This window comes from Oratosquilla oratoria, chromosome 10 (genome assembly GCF_046742065.1).
Source record: "Oratosquilla oratoria isolate Oo_2021 chromosome 10, ASM4674206v1, whole genome shotgun sequence".
In the NCBI taxonomy this organism is placed as follows: domain Eukaryota; kingdom Metazoa; phylum Arthropoda; class Malacostraca; order Stomatopoda; family Squillidae; genus Oratosquilla; species Oratosquilla oratoria.
The window spans coordinates 54,906,131-54,925,779 of record NC_134786.1 but is presented as its reverse complement, the minus strand read 5'-3'; the positions used below and the strand labels follow the sequence as shown (position 1 = coordinate 54,925,779).

Below are 19,649 nucleotides of genomic sequence, written 5' to 3'. Positions count from 1 at the left end.
CTGATGCTACTATGGCTGCCAAATTACTTCTAGTGGACTCCTTTGGTCAAAGTCCTTTCGGTGATTATTTTGATGATTTTGAAATGTATCTTAGGTGAAAATTAATATTAGATTATTATCTATAAATTAATATTTTACCACTTCAATTTGAACAGCAATGAACTAAGAATATGCAAACTTGTACTGCAAACAATTTAGCCGTGCGGACAGGTTGCAGCAAATATGTTGATAGGTGGTCTAGCAACAAAAACTATGAAAATTAAATTTCCTCCTTGACCTTCCCCTTATTATTTGCTCACGTGAAAATTGTATTATCATAGTAAGATTGCTCATATTTTTATATGATTAAATGTAAAATACTTTCAGCAATTAAAAAACACGAACTGGTAACCCCACTTTCGAAGTCCGAAACGCTTTGTAAACAAACAATTTGGGCTAGCGTTCCCGATGCCTTTGAAATTTTTATTTTTAGGAGCAAAGACATCAGACATTATTTTCAACATTGTAAGTATGTTGAAACGTGATATTAGTTTTAATGTGTGTTCTACCACTTCAAATATTGTTACTATAATTGGACTATCCATCTGTAAGGTTATCAGATGCATTTTACATTAAACTTAAAGATTCCATAAGTTCCTGTACCTGAAGGCACTTGAAATTACCCATAAAAAGAGAAGTGCAGTAAACGAGAGTATTTATATTGAGTTCGTGGTGCTTCTTATGCGTACCTAACTAACAGTTTATGCTCTAACCTGATGCACATCCCTCCAATATGTTAAACGAATTTTGGTTTGAGCTTGGTCCAAAGACCAAATCCAAATGTACAAAGAGTTAAGTCACTAATCTTGGTATTCATTTTCTGTTCTTCCACAAGAATAAATTATCCTGCTCTGAAAGGGCTTGTGATTTTTTTGACTGTCCTAATTTTTCAATTATTTCCACCTTGCCTTACAACCCCAACCTCTGAATCCTCTCTCCCCTTAAATGAGTGGGTCCACTGGGTCTGGGCCAGACAGTGGTGCAGCTACCATCCAGCCCATCAAATTTATCAGAAGATACTACAGTCATGGACACCAACAATGCAATATACACTCTATAAAGGATTTGTGGAAAAACACCATTCTAGCCCTGGCATTTCTCAGTGAGACAGGACTGCTTGGCTAGACAGTCTAGGCTAGCTAGGTCAATATGAAAATGGAATTCCTGATATTTGAGCTGAAGTAGTTCTCATGGGATGGAAAAAGTCGCTATGAGTATAATGCAATTTGATTTATCCATCTAGCTGTCCTAGTTCTCGAGATATTGCATTTTGAATGGAATTAAATCGGGCCTATTTTGTCCGAGGAAATCGGGCCGAAACGTGCGGTCTGACTGATCGCCGATCAAACGTAAACAATGACGGTTTTTACTGACAGGCACAATTTTATATAAAAAATTAGCATATGGTTGCATTATTTGACCTATTTTCTATAAGATGTGTGATTTCCATGTAATTTGATCATATAATTACGTTTTTATCCTCTGCAAAATTACCCACCACAGCTACGAATACCGTAAAATTACATGAAAATCACACATTTTAAAGAAAATAATTTGAATAATTCAATTATATGCAAGGTATTACGCTAATAACCCAATAGTAACAAACTTAATAGTGTAGTTTGATCCATACCACCAGTGATCATAGATAGCGGGCAGGACGAATCGTAGCTGTGGTCCGTAATATTACGGAGGATGAAAACGTAACTTCTCTTTGATCAAATTACATGAAAATCACACATTTTAAAGGAAACATTTCAAATAATTCAACTATAAGTCTGTTACACTAATAACATAATAGTAAGAAACTTAATAGAGTGAAGTTTGGTCCATACCACCAGTGATAGATAAGATGGCGGGATGGATGTTGATGTTGTTGTCCGATAATCCGACCCGATAGAAAAAAAACTAATTAAAACCACTGATTTCTCAGCTCTACCGTAACACGCTGCCTTTATTTTGGTATTAGAATAATCCGCGATACTAGTAGTTTTGGTTAATTATGGTCAGTTGCCCGCACGATAAATTTGTTAGCTCATTTTTTACGTTGAAACATATACCAATTTTCGATCTACTGCTGAATGCAGGCCGCCATGTTTATCTTATGTTTTTATGTACCGACATGTAACTGATGATGTGAATGTTTGAAATTTACTACGATCGTAGTAAATACACTCACACAACATTTTTATTAATTTAATTTCCCGCGGTATGTAAATTTGGCCGTTTGAATGGCGTGCGCATAAAATGACGCGCTATTGTGCTCGTCATCGACGGTGGCGCCTCTGGTGGTGTTTGACCTACCTATCTAGGCCTAGGGAACAAGAACAACTACAACCCCAATCTTACCATGGGTAGTTATCCTAAAAAGATAAGCAATTAAATAATTTGCATGTTTACATGTTGAAGTTTTGATGCCCTTCCTTAAGTTGTGGTGGCCCACCGCTGCTGTCAGATCTGGTATTCCTGTGCAGAATGTCTACTTGATCTAGTATGGTATTAGAGGTCCTACATCTGCTAATGTAGCCTGATACTGGAAGCTTGTCTTGCACAGATTTTAGGAACTTGTTTAGGCTATATTTTAAATCGTCCCTTAGGCATAGTCAACACATTTTTGGACAGTGCATTAAAATTTTGAAGCCCATCATGTGCCAGATTGGACACCAGCAGGGTCTTGGCTCTTGCTGGGGCTTTGGATGATATATTCCTCCTGTTGCACTTGTGTCCTGTTCTCTAATTCTTTATGGGCTGTAGGGTTAAACACTTTTTGCTCCAGGACCTTCCAGGTATATATAGATGGCCCTGTATCTTTCCTGTCTCCTTTACAGTAAGTATAGCCCCAGCTTGTTCAAGCAGTCTCATTTGTAAAGGTCCCTCAATTCTGCTACTTGTTTGATATAGGGCCTCTGTAAAGCCTCTAGCAGTTGTATGTCACTCCTCTCATGAGGTGACCACAACTGGCTACAGTAGTCCAGCAAGGGCTGTACTAGGGCCTTCCATAGGGTCAGCATTACGTGTGGCTCCTTTGTGACATAGATCCTGAGGACCCATCCATCCATCCTTTTGGCCCATAGAAATTAGAAAATTGACCGCAACCACCAGGTTAACCCATGTACAATGCCACGGGTAATCGTGGGGGCTGCAGTTTTCTTACAAGAGAGACCTGGGATAACAGATTGATACATTGGCTGAGTAAATGCCTTGGTGGATTAAAGAGTGTAATGAGGAATAGATATTTGGGAATGGATGCTAAGAGGAGACTGTATGAAGGAGTGATTGTGCCAACAGCACTGTATGGGGCAGAAACATGGAACATAAGAGAGGAAGAGAGAAGGAGTTTGAATGTGTTTGAGATGAGGTGTCTGAGAAGTATGATGGGGGTTACTAGGCTAGATAGAGTGAGAAATGAGGTGAGGAGGAGAATGGGGGTGGAAAGGGAGTTGGGAGATAGGGTTGATGAAAGAGTATTAGGATGGTTTGGACACATGGAAAGAATGAGTGAAGAAAGACTAGTAAAAGAGGTGTGGAAGGCAGATGTGGGGGGAGTGAACTTGAGGGGACGTCCTAGGATGAGGTGGATGGATGGGGTGAAGGGGGCTTTGGGGAAGAGGGGAATGTCTGTTGAGGAAGGACAGAAGACGGGTGAATGGAGAATGGTTGTATATGGATGATGTGATGCATGAGGTAATATGTGTGAGCAAAATTTGATGCAGCCCAAAGGGATTTCTCCCCATCTCCTTTTATGCAATGGGGGGACGGAGAGGGGGGTCGCCGTTTAATGAAGTGGCCTTGCTGTGGATGTGCTGTGTCTTGTGACACTGCTTCTGACCCAGGACAGTGGACAAGGTGCAGGGATGACCCGTCATTCAGGAGGTGCTAAGATAAGAGGGAGGGTGGAGGGGTGTGGAGTGTATTTAGGGATAGAATGGGTGGGAATGATTTTATGCCTTTTTCTTTTTGGCTACCTCCCTTGTAAGGGGGAAAAAGCCTTGGTATATGTATGTATGTAAAATAAATAATTATTTTTCTCTATTTTCAGATATTTCTTTGCCTTGTAATTATCTCCTGGACATACACAATTCTGGCTGGTGTTGAAATAGGAAAGAGACACTTGGAAGAGGCTGCGTGAGCCACATCCATCATGGGGAAGGGCAAGGACAAGAGTTTAGGTAAGTATACATTCATCATTTTAGGATGCTTTTTATTTATAGCAGTTTTTTTTTAACAATACAAGGTTCCTTAATTAGAACCAAAAAGAGTGGTTATAGCCAAGCCAGACTTTTTGGTGGTATTATATAATACTTAACAGCTTATGAAGATGTGAAATGGTAGAATAATGTTGAATCAACACATGTCAATACACCAACAACATTTCCAGTCTGGTTGATTTTAGACAATTATATTCAGTAAAGGCACAGGCTGTTGATTGAGGGTATTTTGTCATTGCAATTAATTGTAGACCTTAAAACATTTTGATATACCTGTTGTAAGATTAAATTTATTTTACTTGTCTTCAGTGTTCTCTATTAATAGCAGAGATTTTTTTTCAATAATATTTCTAAATTGTTGATTTATTCAATTGTTTTCATGTATTTATTTATTTATTTTTCAAATAAGTGTGTTTAAAACAAACTTTCAGTTGAAATATGTTGTTAATAATATGTTGTTAATATTTTTCATTCATTGGATTAGACTGACACTCACCCAGATCTTCAAGTGACACAAGTTTTTGTTCTCATGTATAATACAGACACATTAGAAGTTGTGATGTATTTGAATGCATGTCAAGGATGGGTGAGGAATTGATTACTACAGGCAGGGAAATTCTGTACTTTGTTTTACTTATCTATATCTTATTTACTTTAGGGAGCCCCAAGAGGGGAGTAGACAGTCCAAAGTCTCCTAAAGTACGAGGTAGTGATGTCTTTAGACGAGATGTGTTGCGTCGGGTGGACCCCCTACCACCCATCTCTGTCACTCCATATCCGCTTTCAACATCTACTGAAATGGCCATGGCCATGAGCTCAGAAGCTCAAGCCTTACAGGTAGGCTAGTTTTTCTCATGAATAGCCTACAGGGCTGAGAAATTATCAAGCAGGGAACAGATTAATGAATTTTTACATATCTAGGGACTATTTCATTTACTTCAGAACCAAAAGTAATTATTCCTAATTACATACATATACCCCCTTATAGGGGAGGTAGCCAAAAAACAAAGGCAAAAAACCACTCCCACCCATTCCATCCCTATCACACTCCACTCCCCTCCACCCTCTTTCCTCCCTCTTATCTTGGCATCTCCTGGATGATGGATCATCCCTGAATCTTGTCCACTGCCCTAGATCAGTAGCAGTGTCACAAGACACAGTACATCCACAGCAAGGCTGCTTCATTAAATTGGCAACCCCCCCTCTCTGTCCCCTCATGCAGAAAAGGAGAATATGGGGGGAAATCCCTTCGGGCTGTGTCAAATTTTTCTCATACATACTACCTCACCCCCATCCCCCACCCATTCCACTTCATGCACCACATCATCCATATAAAACCATTCTCCACCCGTCTTCTGTCCTCTTCCGTCCTTCCTCAATAGACATTCCCCTCTTCCCCAAAGCCCCTTTTACCCCATCCATCCATCTCATCCTAGGTCACCCCCTCATGTTCACTCCTTCCACATCTGCCTTCCACACCTCTTTTACTAGTCTTTCTTCACTCATTCTTCCCATGTGTCCAAACCATCCCATTACTCTTTCATCCACCCTATCTCCCAACTCCCTTTCCACCCCCGTTCTCCTCCTCTCCTCCTCAATTCTCACTCTATCCAGCCTAGTAACCCCTATCATACTTCTCAGACACCTTATCTCAAACACATTCAAACTCCTCCTCTCTTCCTCTCTTATGTTCCATGTTTCTGCCCTGTACAGTGCTATCGGCACAATCACTCCTTCATACAATCTCCTCTTAGCATCCATTCCCAAATGTCTATTTTTCATTACACTTTTAATCCCCCAAGGCATTTACTTGCTTCTCTCAATCTACATTCTACCTCCACCTCCACTCCTCCCTTTCCTGGCACATTTGCACCCAAGTATCTAAATATATCCACTTCCTCCAGTCTCTCTACTCACTTCCAGTCTGCTACCATTTTCTCCCCATGTACATCACGTCACCTTAATTTTACCCACATTTATCTTCAACTTCCTTCTTTCTCACACTTAACTAAACTCTGTCAATAACTTCCTCAATCCCTCCTCTGATCCTGCTACAAGCGCAGTGTCATCCACAAATAACAGCTGGTTTATCTCCCATTTTTCTCCATTTTCTTTAACCATCTCCAATCCCTGACCTCCCACCCTTGCATTTACCTCTCGCACCACCCCATCCATGTATAAATTGAATAGCCAGGGTGACATAACACATCCCTGATGAAGTCCCACCTTTACCTCAAACCACTCACTCTCTCCATTTCTAATCCTGACACACATTTTACTAGTCTCTTAAAAACTCTTGACAGCTCCTAAAAGCTTTCCTCCTATCCCATATATCTGCAATACCTCCCACAGTGCCTTCCTGTCTACCGTGTCATAAACCTTTTCCAAATCCATAAAAGCCCAAAAAACATCCTTACCATTTCCTATAGTTTTCTCACACATTTGTCTTACCACAAAAATATGATCTATGCAATCCCTATCTGTCCTAACCCCACACTGTTCCTCACCAATTACCCCCCTCTGTTCCTCTCCTAATCCTCTCAGTCAAGACCCTCCCATAAGCCTTCCCAACTACACTCAACAACCTAATCCCTCTGAAACTACTACACTCGCACTTGTCCCCTTTTCCCTTGTAAAGTAGAACTATAGAGGCACTCCTCCAGTTCCTCTGCCCTCTCTTAAACAAATATTAAATAACCTCACCAGCCAGTCCACCATAACTGTACCTCCTTTTATCAGACATTCTGGATGACATCAATCCAGACCAGATGGCTTACCTGCTCTCATCATCTTAACTGCCTTCACTTCATTCTTCCTTATTTCTCCTCCATTTTCCTCACTCATCATGGTCATTTTCTTAGCATTTCCCACTGCAACTACCTTTCCCTCCCTATCCTCCTTCACATTTAGCAACTCCCTAAAATACTCTGCCCATCTTCCTCTTACTGCCTTCTCTTCCAATATCATCTCTCCATCTGCACCTTTTACCTTTTCTTCTCTACTTGATTTGCCTTCTCTTCTCTTAATTTCTTTCCAAAACATTTTTTTTTCTTTCAAAATTTTCTGTCATACTCTTACCCCATTTCACATCTGCTCTCCTCTTTGCCTCCTTTATCTTATGCTTTACTTCTCTTTTCTTTGTATCTTTCATATGATTCCCTCGTCCTATTTTGTAACCAATCTGTGAAAGTTTGCTTCTCTTCTACAACCTTCTTTGCTTCCTCATCCCACCACTCACTACCCTTCATTCTATTTCCTCCTGTCCTCCTTGTTCCACATACCATCTTTACACACCTTGTGACTCCTTGAACCATCCCCATTCCTCCCCCACTCCTAGTTCTATTCTATCTTTCACTCCCTCCCACTCCTCTCTCAGCTCCTTCTTATACTCCTCCTTTTCTTTCTCATTAAAGCAGTTAACTCTAAACACCTCCCTACCTTTTGTCATTTTCCTTTCTCCATCTGTTCTCCACTCTCAACCTACCTTGCACCAGAAAATTATCTGATATCCCCCACTCTCTCCCCTTAGAACATATACATCCTTGACTCTTCCTATTATACTACTGTTTACCACTACATAGTCCATTAATGCTCTATTTATCACCCATCCATCCACCACCCTCTCCCATGTGTACTTATGCTTGACTTTCTTCCTAAACACTATTTGCTATCATCAACTCTCTAGACACATCTCCACCATCAACTCTCCACTACAATTTTTTCCTGGAACTCCACACTTCCCAACCACTTTGTCTATTGGTTCATTTCCTACCCTAGCATTAAGGTCTCCCAATACTACTACATTGATGTTTCTCCCTAATCCCTCTATGCACTCATTTAAATCTATCCAAAAAGCCTCCCTTTCTTCTACACATTTCTCACTACCAGGCCTATATGCACTTACAAAAACCCACATCTCCTTTCCCAGTTTCACCTTCATCCACATTAACCTTAAAGAAACCTCCTTCCACTCCACTACATGTTAACCTATCTCTTCACTTACTAGTATAGCCACCCCTTCTCTCCCTCGCCCTCTCTTCACTCCTGAGAACCCCTCAACTACACTCCCAAACTCACACTTGGCCCTACCTCTGAACTTAATTTCACTCAAAGCCAACACATCCATCTTTCTTCTCACAAACATACAGCCTATCTCTTAACTTTTACTCTCATCTGTACCACATCCACACACATTAAAAGATCCAAACCTTAGGGTACTGGTTGGAAAACTCCTAGACCCTCTTATGCCTTTACTTTTTTTAGGAATGTCCCCTTTGGGACTACAGGGAGAAGGACGCAAAGTCCTGATCCCCGTCCCATTTTTTTCGCCTCTTACAATTCAAGTGGGAAGACTTAGTGGCAGTATTCTTTCCCCCACCACATTATGATGTGTTTCAGTTTCTGAAACCTACTTGCATATTGTCATGACTCCAGTACTCACCTGGTAATCGCACCCTGCCAGGACAGGGTGAAGGTTCTTACAGAGTTGGTACAGGAGATCCAGAGGACTCGGGATGAGAACCTTCCACACATCAACACCATCAATGCTTTATCAGAGAAGATCATTGCTGATGACAGGCTAACTGTTGCCAACAGAGTTAGTAAAATTTTGACTTGTTTGTAATGCTGTTATTGTCTCATTTGATTGAATGATACTGTAAGCATTAGTATTTTCTTTTTTATAACACTTAATTTGTAACTATTTTGCAGGCTAAATTGAAATCTCTGTATGAAAAAGGAATACATGATGCTGAAAAGGAGATCGATATTGTCAAGAAAGCCCTTAACACTGTTTACCAAATTCGTAATATTCGCCACGACTTAAGAATTCAGGTACTTTAAAATATGATAGCTACCTCCCTCATAAGGGGGAAGATTACTTTAGTATATAGATAGAATATGATATGAATAATAATATGAATCTGTCCCTTAGAATGGGTATTAATTCATTAGAATCAGAGGAGAATGACCAAAATGGTACAAAGGCTTAGAAATTTACAATACAAAAACAGGTTTAAGCACCTTAACTTGCACTTTTTGTAAAGATGAAGAATGCAGGATGATGTAATAAATGTATTCAAATAGGTCAAGAGCTATAACAAGGATGATGTAGGCAAGGTCATCATATTGACAGCAGGGCAGAAATAGTAGTATATACATACATATACCAAGGGCTTTTTTCCCCCCTTACAAAAGAGGTGGAGGTGTGTCTAGAGAGTAGATGATAGCAGACACAATGTTTAGGAAGAAAGTCAAGCATAAGTATAATACATGGGAGAGGATTGTGGATGGAAGGGTGGTAGATAGGATTTTAATGGACTATATAGTGGTAACTAGGAGAAAAGTAGGAAGAGTTTTGGATGCACATGTTTTTAGGGGAGAGAGTTGGGGAATATCAGATCATTTTTTTGGTGGAAAGTAAGTTGAGAGTGGTGGATAGATTGAGAAAGGAACAACAGAAGGTGGGGAGGTACTTAGAGTATATTGCTTAAATATATACATATACCAAGGCTTTTTCCCCCTTACAAGGGAGGTAGCCAAAAAGGAAAAGGCATAAAATCATTCCCACCCATTCCATCCCTGAATACACTCCACACCCCTCCACCCTCCCTATTATCTTAGCACCTCCTGGATGACGGGTCATCCCTACACCTTGTCCACTGCCCTGGGTCAGAAGCAGTGTCGCAAGACACAGCACATCCACAGCAAGGCCGCTTCATTAAATCGGTGACCCCCCTCTCCGTCCCCCCATGCATAAAAGAAGATGGGGAGAAATCCCTTCGGGCTGCATCAAATTTTGCTCACACATACTACCTCACCCCCCCATCCCCCCCTGCCCATTCCACCTCATGCAATCACAACATCATCCATATACAACCATTCTCCATTCAACCCTGTCTTCTGTCCTCTCCCGTCCTTCCTCAACAGACATTCCCCTCTTCCCCAAAGCCCCCTTCACCCCATCCATCCACCTCATCCTAGGACGTCCCCTCATGTTCACTCCCTCCACATCTGCCTTCCATACCTCTTTTACTAGTCTGTCTTCACTCATTCTTTCCATGTGTCCAAACCATCCTAATATTCTTTCATCAATCCCAACTCCCTTTCCACCCCCATTCTCCTCCTCACCTCCTCATTTCTCACTCTATCTAGCCTAGTAACCCCCATCATACCTCTCAGACACCTCATCTCAAACACATTCAAACTCCTTCTCTCTTCCTCTCTTATGTTCCATGTTTCTGCCCCATACAGTGCTGTTGGCACAATCACTCCTTCATACAGTCTCCTCTTAGCATCCATTCCCAAATGTCTATTCCTCATTACACTCTTCAATCCACCAAGGCATTTACTCGCTTCTCTCAATCTACATTCTACCTCCACCTTCACTCCACCTTTTCCTGCCACATTTGCACCCAAGTATCTAAAACTATCCACCTCCTCCAGTCGCTCTCCCTTAATGCTCACTTCCAGTCTACTACCACTTTCACCCCTTGTACATCTCATCACCTTACTTTTACCCACATTTATCTTTAGCTTTCTTCTATCACATACTCTCCCAAACTCTGTCACCAACTTCCTTAATCCCTCCTCCGATCCTGCCACAAGCACAGTGTCGTCAGCAAACAACAACTGGCTCACCTCCCACTTTTCTCCATTTTCTTTAACCATCTCCAATCCCTGACCCACTACCCTTGCATTTACCTCTCGTACCACCCCATCCATGTACAAGTTGAACAGCCAGAGCGATATAACGCATCCTTGACGAAGTCCCACCTTTACCTCGAACCACTCACTCTCTCCATTTCCAATCCTGACACAAGCTCTACTACTCTCATAAAAACTCTTGACAGCTCCTAGAAGCTTTCCTCCTATCCCATATATCTGCATTACCTCCCACAGTGCCTTTCTGTCTACCCTATTGTAAGCCTTTTCCAGATCCATAAAAGCCCAAAAAACATCCTTCCCCTTTCCTATAGCTTTCTCACATATTTGTCTTACCACAAAGATCTGATCAACACAACCTCTACCCGTCCTAAATCCACACTCTTCCTCACCAATTACTCCCTCTGTTCCTCTCCTAATCCTCTCAATCAAGATCCTCCCATAAGCCTTCCCAACTACACTTAACAAGCTAATCCCTCTGAAACTACTACATTCACACTTGTCCCCTTTTCCCTTGTAAAGTGGAACTATACAGGCACTCCTCCAGTCCTCCAGCACTCTACCCTCTCTCCAGCAAACATTAAATAACCTCACCAGCCAGTCCACCATCACTGTACCTCCTTTTTTTAGACATTCTGCATGGCATCCATCCAGACCAGGTGCCTTCCCTGCTTTCATCATCTTAACAACTGCCTTCACTTCATCCTTCCTTATTTCTCCTCCATTTTCCTCACTCATCACGGTCATTTTCATAGCATTTCCCACTGCAACTATCTTTCCCTCCCTATCCTCCTTCACATTTAGCAACTCCCTGAAATATTCTGCCCATCTTCCCCTTACTGCCTTCTCTTCCATTATCATCACTCCATCTGCACCTTTTACCTTTTCTTCTCTACTTGACTCACCTCCTCTTCCTCTCTTAATTTCTTTCCAAAACATCTTTTTATTAGTTTCAAAATTTTCTGTCATACTCTTACCCCACTTCACATCTGCTCTCCTCTTTGCCTCCTTTACCTTTTGCTTTACTTCTCTTTTCTTTTCTTTGTACCTCTCATATGACTCCCTCATCCTATTTTGTAACCAATCTGTGAAAGCTTGCTTCTTCTCTTCTACAACCTTTTTTATTTCCTTATCCCACCATTCACTACCCTTCCTTCTATTTCCTCCTGTCCTTCTTGTTCCACACACCATCTTTGCACACTTTGTGACTCCCTCCTTGAACCATCCCCATTCCTCCTCCACACCTAGCTCTACTCTATCCTTCACTCCCTCCCACTCCTCCTTCAGCTTCTTCTTGTACTCCTTCTCCTTTTCCTTTTCATTTAAGGAGTTCACTCTAAGCACCTCCCTACCTTTTGTCCCTTTCCTCTTTCTCCATCTATCCTCCACTCTCAACTTACCTTCCACCAAAAAATGATCTGATATTCCCCCACCCTCTCCCCTTAGCACATGTACATCCTTAACTCTTCCTATCCTAATCCTATTTACCACTACATAATCCATCAACGCTCTATCTACCACCCTTCCATCCACCACCCTCTCCCATGTGTACTTATGCTTGACTTTCTTCTGAAACACTGTATTTGCTATCATCAACTCTCTTTCTAGACACATTTCCACCATCAACTCTCCACTACGATTCTTTCCTGAAACTCCACATTTCTCCACCACTGCTTAAATAAGAAAGAAAAAGAGGAGTACAAGAAAAACCAAAGATGGTGTGTGGAACAAGGAGAACAGGTGGAAATAGAAGGAATGGTAGTGAGTGGTGGGATGAGGAAGCAAAGAAGGTTGTAGAAGAGAAGCAAGTATTCACAGATTGGTTACAAAATAGAATGAGAGAATCATATGAGAATAGAAGTAAAACATAAGATAAAGGAGGTAAATAGGAGAGCAGATGTGAAATGAGATAAGAGGATGACAAAAAAATTTGAAAGTAATAAAAAGATGTATTGTAAAGAAATTAGGAGAGGAAGAGGAGGCAAATCAATTAGAGAAGAAAAGGTAAAAGGTGCAGATGGAGAGATGATAATGGAAGAGACAGTAGTAAGAGGAAGATGGGCAAAGTATTTTAGGGAGTTGCTAAATGTGGAGGAAGATAGGGAAAGGTAGTTGCAGTGGGAAGCGCTAAGAAAATAACAGTGATGAGTGAGGAAAATGGAGGAGAAATAAGGAAAGATGAGGTGAAGGCAGTTGTTAAGATGATGAGAGCAGGTAAGGGACCTGGATTGGATGGGTGTCATGCAGAATGAAGGAGGTACAGTGATGGTGGACTGGCTGGTGAGGTTATTTAATGTTTAAGAGAAGGTAGAGTTCTGGAAGACTGGAGGAGTGCCGGTATAGTTCTATTTTACAAGGGAACAAGTGTGAGTGTAGTAGTTTCGGAGAGATCAGTTTGTTAAGTGTAGTTGGGAGACTTATGGGAGGGTCTTGATTGAGAAGATTAGGAGAGGAACAGAGGGAGTAATTGGTGAGGAACAGTGTGGGTTTAGTACAGGAAGGGGTTGTGTGGATCAGATTTTTGTGGTAAGACAGATATGTGAGAAAGCTTTAGGAAAAGGTAAGGATGTTTTTTGGGCCTATATGAACTTGAAAAAGACTTATGACAGGGTAGACAGGAAGGCACTGTGGGAGGTATTACAGATATATAGGATATATAGCTGTTAGGAGCAGTCAGGGGTGTTAGAATCAGAAATGGAGAGGTGAGTGGTTTGAGGTAAAGGTGGGACTTTGTCAGGGATGTGTTATGTTGCCTTGGCTGTTCAATTTATATATATATGGGGTGGTGCAAGAGGTAAATGCAAGGGTAATGGGTTGGAGATGGTTAAAGAAAATGGAGAAAACTGGGAGATAAACCAGTTGTTGTTTGCTGACAACACTGCACTTGTAGCAGGATCAGAGGAGGGATTGAGGAGGTTAGTGACAGAGTTTGGGAAGGTGTTCAAAATAAGGAGGTTGAAGATAAATGGGTAAAAGTAAGGCAATGAGATGTACAAGGGGAAAAAGTGGTAGCAGACTGGAAGTGAGTTTTACTAGAGAGAGACTGGAGGAAGTGGATAGTTTTAGATACTTGGGTACGAATGTGGCAGGAAAGGGAGGAGTGGAGGTGGAGGTAGAATGTAGATTGAGAGAAGCGAGTAAATGCCTTGGATTAAAAAGTGTAATGAGAAATAGATGTTTGGGAATGGATGCTAAGAGGAGATTGTATGAAGGAGTGATTGTGTTGACAGTGTATTGGGCAGAAACGTGGAACATAAGAGAAGAAGAGTTTAAATGTATTTGAGATGAAATGCCTGAGAAATATAGTAGTGGTTACTAGGCTGGATAGAATGAGAAACAAGGTGAGGAGGAGAGTGGGGGTGGAAAGGGAGTTGGGAGACAGGGTTGATGAAATAGTATTGGGTTGGTTTGGACACATGGAAAGAATGAGAGAAGAAAGGTGAGTAAAAGAGGTATGGAAGGCAGAGGTGGAATTATTGAACATGAGGGGGCGACCAAGGATGAGACGGATGGATGGGGTAAAAGGGGCATTGGGAAAGAGAAGAATGTCTGTTGAGGAAGGTAGGGATAAGTGGAGAATGGTTGTATATGAATGATGCTGTGATGCATGGAAGAGTGTGGATGGTGGATAGGGGGGAGTATGTGTGAATGATATTTTGATGTAGCCCTTATGAATTTCTCCCCATACTCTCTTTTTCTGCATGTAGAGAGGGAGAGGGGGGTTGCCAATTAAATGAAGCGGCCTTGCTGTGGATATGCTGTGTCTTACTGCATTGCTTTGGACCCAGGGCAGTGGGTGAGATGCAGGATGACCCATCATCCCAGAGAAAGTAAGAAAGAGTAAGGGAGGGATGGTGAATGGGAGTAGAGTATGTGAGGATGAAATGGGTGGGAATGGATTTATGCCTTTCTTTTTGGCTACCTCACTTGTAAGGGGGAAAAAATCCCTTGGTATATGTATATATGTACAAGAAAAGTAGCCAAAATCAAAAAGCATAATTCCAATTCTACCCATTCTACCCCCATTCACCACCCCTCCCTTCCTCATCTTGGCTCCTCCTGGATGATGGGTCATCCCTGCATCTTGCCCATTGTCCTTGGTGAGAAGCAATGCAGCAAGACACAGCACAAGGCTACTTCATTTAATCTGCAACCCCCTCTCTCCATCCCCTCATGCAGTAACATTGAAAATGGGAAGAAATCCCATTGGGCTGTACCAAAATATCATTCATACATAACCATTCCCAATGACCCCCCCATCCCTCACCCACTCCCTTCCATACATCAAAGTATCAGGACTTGTAGTAATGGATTTAAATTGGACAAATTTAGGTTTAAGAAGGAAATGGGCAAAGGTTTGAGTGATTAACGAATGGAACAAACTTAGTAACCATGTAGTGCATACTGAAACAATTTTAAGAGAGTATATGATAAAACTTTATGGATAGGGATGATAGGTTGTAATGGACGTGGAGTTGCCTAATGTAGGTCTTATGGTCTCTTGCAATCCCCCCATTCTTATATGTTTATGGATGGTTAATGTATAATTAGGTCATGTGAAACCAAATTTTTATTATTATTGTTGTTTTTCATAGCAGATTAGTCCCATTTCACTTAAATCATGCTCACATAATAGATCTGACACAAGAGTGTCAATGAAAGTAATGCTAAATGTCTTGAATAAACGAAAAGGTGTGATATAGTTTTACAGTAACCCTGAACATTTATTCCCTATGTCTTTGTCAAGTTCATTTAATCTTTCAGCTCCAATTCACCTTATCCATATTATATAAGAATTATATTTGTGAAAAAAAGAAATGTCAATTTAAAACAAACTGCCTCTAAGGACATACTGTTTTGTTGCTGTCTAAAGTTTTTCTTTTCCTCTCTGATGAATTTGCAAAACTTTTATTTTAATAGGCAAAAAATTCAGGCAACAAGGAGACCATTCGTAGAGGTGCTCTCATGAAGATGCTGCTGAACTCTGCTCAGACTCTTCCACTTTGGATTGGCAACCCTGGAGAGAAGCCACCTATGCTCTGTGGTGCAGTGCCCCCTGAACCCAACTATGTAGGAAAGGTAAAGCTGTTTAGCTTGCAGTGATATTTCACTTTGCTGATTATTTGTAGGTGAGGGGATCAATGACGGGTACCTGCATGTGGTACATACATATACCAAAGGCTTTTTCCCCTTACAAGGGAAGTAGCCAAAAAACAAAGATATAAAATCCACTCCCACCCATTCCATCCCCACATACTTCATTCCCATTCACCCCCCTCCCTCCCTCTCTTCTTGGCTCCTCCTGGATGACAGGTCATCCCTGCATCTCACCCACTGCCCTGGGTCAGAAGCAGTGTTGCAAGACAGAACATTCACAGGAAGGCCACTTCATTTAATCGGTAACCCCCCTTCTCCCTCATGCAGAAAAAGAGATGACATGGAGAAATCCCTTCAGGTTGCGTAAAATTATTTTTAACACATATTCCCTCACCCCCCCCCCCCACATACCTCACCCATTCCCTTACATGTATTACAGCATCATCCATACACAACCATTCTCCATTCACCCCTATATTCTGTCTTCTCCCATCCTTCCTCAACAGACATTCCCCTCTTTTCCAATGCCTCTTCCACCCCATCCATCCATCTCATCCTTGGCCACCCCCTCATGTTCACTCCTTTTACCTTTGCCTTCCACGCCTCTTTTACTAATCTTTCTTCACTCATTCTTTCCATGTGTCCAAACCATCCCAATACTCTGTCAGCAACCCATCTCTCAACTCCCTTTCCACTCCTGTTCTCCTCCTCACCTCCTTGTTTCTCACTATCCAGCCTAGTAACCCCTATCATACTTCTCAGACACCTCATCTCAAACACATTCAAACTCTTCCTCTCTTCCTTTCTTGTGTTCCAAGTTGGCACAATCACTCCTTCATACAATCTCCTCTTAGCATCCATTCCCAAATGTCTATTTCTCATTACACTTTTTAATCCCCCAAGGCAATTACTTGCTTCTCTCAATCTACATTCTATCTCCATCTCCACTCCTCCCATTCCCACCACATTCACACCCAAGTATTCACACCCAACTATTCACTTCCTCAAGTCTCTCTCCCTTAATACTCACTTCCAGTTTGCTGTCACTTTCTCCCCTTGTACATCTCATCACCTTACTTTTACCCACATTTATCTTCAACTTCCTTTTTTCACATACCTTCCCAAACTCTGTCACTAACTTCCTCAATCCCTCCTCTGATCCTGCCACAAGCGCAGTGTTGTCAGTAAACAACAACTGACTTATGTCCCACTTTTCTCCATTTTCCTTAACCATCTCCAATCTCCAACCCATTACCCTTGCATTTCCATTTTGTACCAACCCATCCATCTATAAATTGAGCAGCCAAGGCAACATAACCACCTGCATGTGATGGTCCTGTAAAATGGACCACTGGCACTCAGTCTCTGGACTGGGCCCAAGATCTCTCTTGATGTATTTAACCACTTCAATACAATGACACCTATGTAGGCTTCATAAGGTACAAGTGGTTACATGAGGTTGCCAGTGTCGGCATCTTGATTATATATATATATATTTTGTAGTTGTACATAAGTTACCCCCAGATTCTGTGTTTATTATTATTCAGAGTAAAAGAGAACAAGTTATACAGCAGTGACTTTATATTTTATAATGCGAGTATTGTGATGAATCATACATATGGCAGCCAATGCTGTGTGCAAGAATTTGACTTGTACTGAAGTGGTTAATATGCTGTCATTATTGTCAAACATTTGGTTGTATTCTGTAAGATACTGGTTGTCATTTGGTAAGGACAGTTGTCAACATGCCTCTCTTTTGTGTCAAGGTGGGGGATATGGTCGCATGTTTGGTACGAGGCAGTGAAGGAGAGGACAACTGGATCCTAGCGGAGGTAGTGAGCTACAATTCTAGTACCAACAAATATGAAGTGGATGATATTGATGAAGAGCAGAAGGAGCGTCACACAATTAGCCGTCGGCGTGTTTACCCACTGCCCCTTATGAGGGCAAATCCAGAAACCAACCCTGAAGCACTTTACCCCAAAGGAGCTGTAGGTAAGTAAAGTAGCTCTTAGAGAGAGTTTAGGTGTTTATACACATTTTGTAAAGAACATATAAATTTGGAAAAGTAAAGTAACTGGAGAGAGTGTAGGTGTTTGTGCATGTTCTGTAAAGAATGTATTATCTATATACCAAAGGCTTCTTCCTCCTTATTAGAAAGGTAGCCAAATCAAAGGCATGTACCCACTCCCACCCTTTCCACTCCCATCCACCACCCTTATTTCCCTGTCTCCTACCTGCTGCTCGGATCAGAGGCAATGCAGCAAGACACAGCACATCCACAGCAAGGTTGCTTCACTTACACAGTGACTCCCCCTCTCCATCCTCTTATGTGGAAAATAGAGAAGACTGGGAGAAATCCCTTCGTCATCCAACAAAATATTATTGAAGCACAACCACTCCTCGCCCCCCACCATTATAAATTTGGAAAATAGATGGAGTATAGTATTTTATACATTTAGAAGCAAAGAAGTAAGATACAGTCTTTGCATAGGAGGAAGTAAAAGGGACTCGTACAATAGGAGTAGAAAGGTTGATGATTTTCTTCTCCCAAACCATGGCCACCTTGCTTTGTAGCAAGTAAATTTCTCATGTAAAATATTCACTCAGTTGTATGTTAATGTCTTGTTTCCATTTTATTTCAGTCATGGCCTTGTACCCTCAAACAACTTGTTTCTACAAAGCCATCATAAACAGGCTTCCGACCTTAGCAACTGAAGAATATGAAGTTTTGTTTGAGGATCCTTCGTATGCAGATGGCTATTCCCCACCTCTCATGGTTGCACAGAGATATGTTATTCAAATTAAGGAGACTAACAAAAAGAAATGAATTTTCTTAGCATATATTTCCTACATTTGAGGCATCTAGAACAGAAACAGGTAAACAACACAGTTCATCAGTACAGAAATATGGTTCTTAGAGCATTTGATGTTTAGAGGCAAAATGGCTTGCAAATGAAGCCAGTATTTTTCCCTTTCTTTACTAGACACCTCATTTATGTAGGGGGCAGGGACAAAAGTTCATATTTCTCCCTTGCTCATTCTCAATAGGATATATAAAATTGTCTCCAAAGGATCTGGTATTCAGAATAGACTATATTGAATACTGTTTGTTATAATTTCCATATTTCAAGTCAGCTGTGAAGTTTGATAACTAATTTGATTCTGTGAATCCAAAGACCTTTATATCATTAGTATTAAGAAATAAATCCAATGATGCATTCAGTATCAGAACAGTTATTAAAGTACAGTATTTATATGAGAAATTATGGTAATAAAGAAAAAAGTTTTGTAACATGAGAATGAATTGGTCCTTAATATAACCCTTATCTGTACCATACAACATCCACACAAAAACACATTTACACCCAGATCACAAATCAAAATTTGGAAAATATCAAGAGGGCAACTGACACAAATGTACTCATACTTTATAAAACAAAATACTAAATAATGATAATACATACATACATATACCAAGGACTTTTTCCCCCTTACAAGGAAGGTTGCCAAAGTCAAAAGGCATAAATCCACTCCCACCCACTCCACTCCCATTCACCACCCCTCCCTCCCTCTTTTCTTGGCTCCTCCTGGATGATGGGTCATCCCTGCATCTCGCCCATTGCCCTGGGTCAAAAGCAG

At 41.2% G+C, this 19,649-nt stretch overlaps 1 protein-coding gene across 2 annotated transcripts; it reads left to right on the top strand.

Moving 5' to 3' along the window:
- Positions 1-362: 362 nt before the first annotated feature.
- On the top strand, positions 363-19,310 carry Sgf29 (SAGA-associated factor 29). Of its 2 annotated transcripts, none has more exons than XM_076191820.1 (8): positions 363-504; positions 4,079-4,208; positions 4,906-5,084; positions 8,710-8,844; positions 8,958-9,080; positions 15,831-15,989; positions 17,774-18,002; positions 18,653-19,310. In XM_076191820.1, exons 2-8 carry the CDS (start codon positions 4,181-4,183, stop codon positions 18,835-18,837), a joined length of 1,038 nt encoding a protein of 345 aa, XP_076047935.1. In that variant the 5' UTR covers positions 363-504; positions 4,079-4,180; the 3' UTR covers positions 18,838-19,310. The 2 variants fall into 2 exon arrangements, with proteins under 2 accessions (XP_076047935.1, XP_076047936.1); XM_076191821.1 differs by having other exon boundaries at positions 410-508.
- The last annotated feature ends 339 nt before the right edge of the window (positions 19,311-19,649 follow it).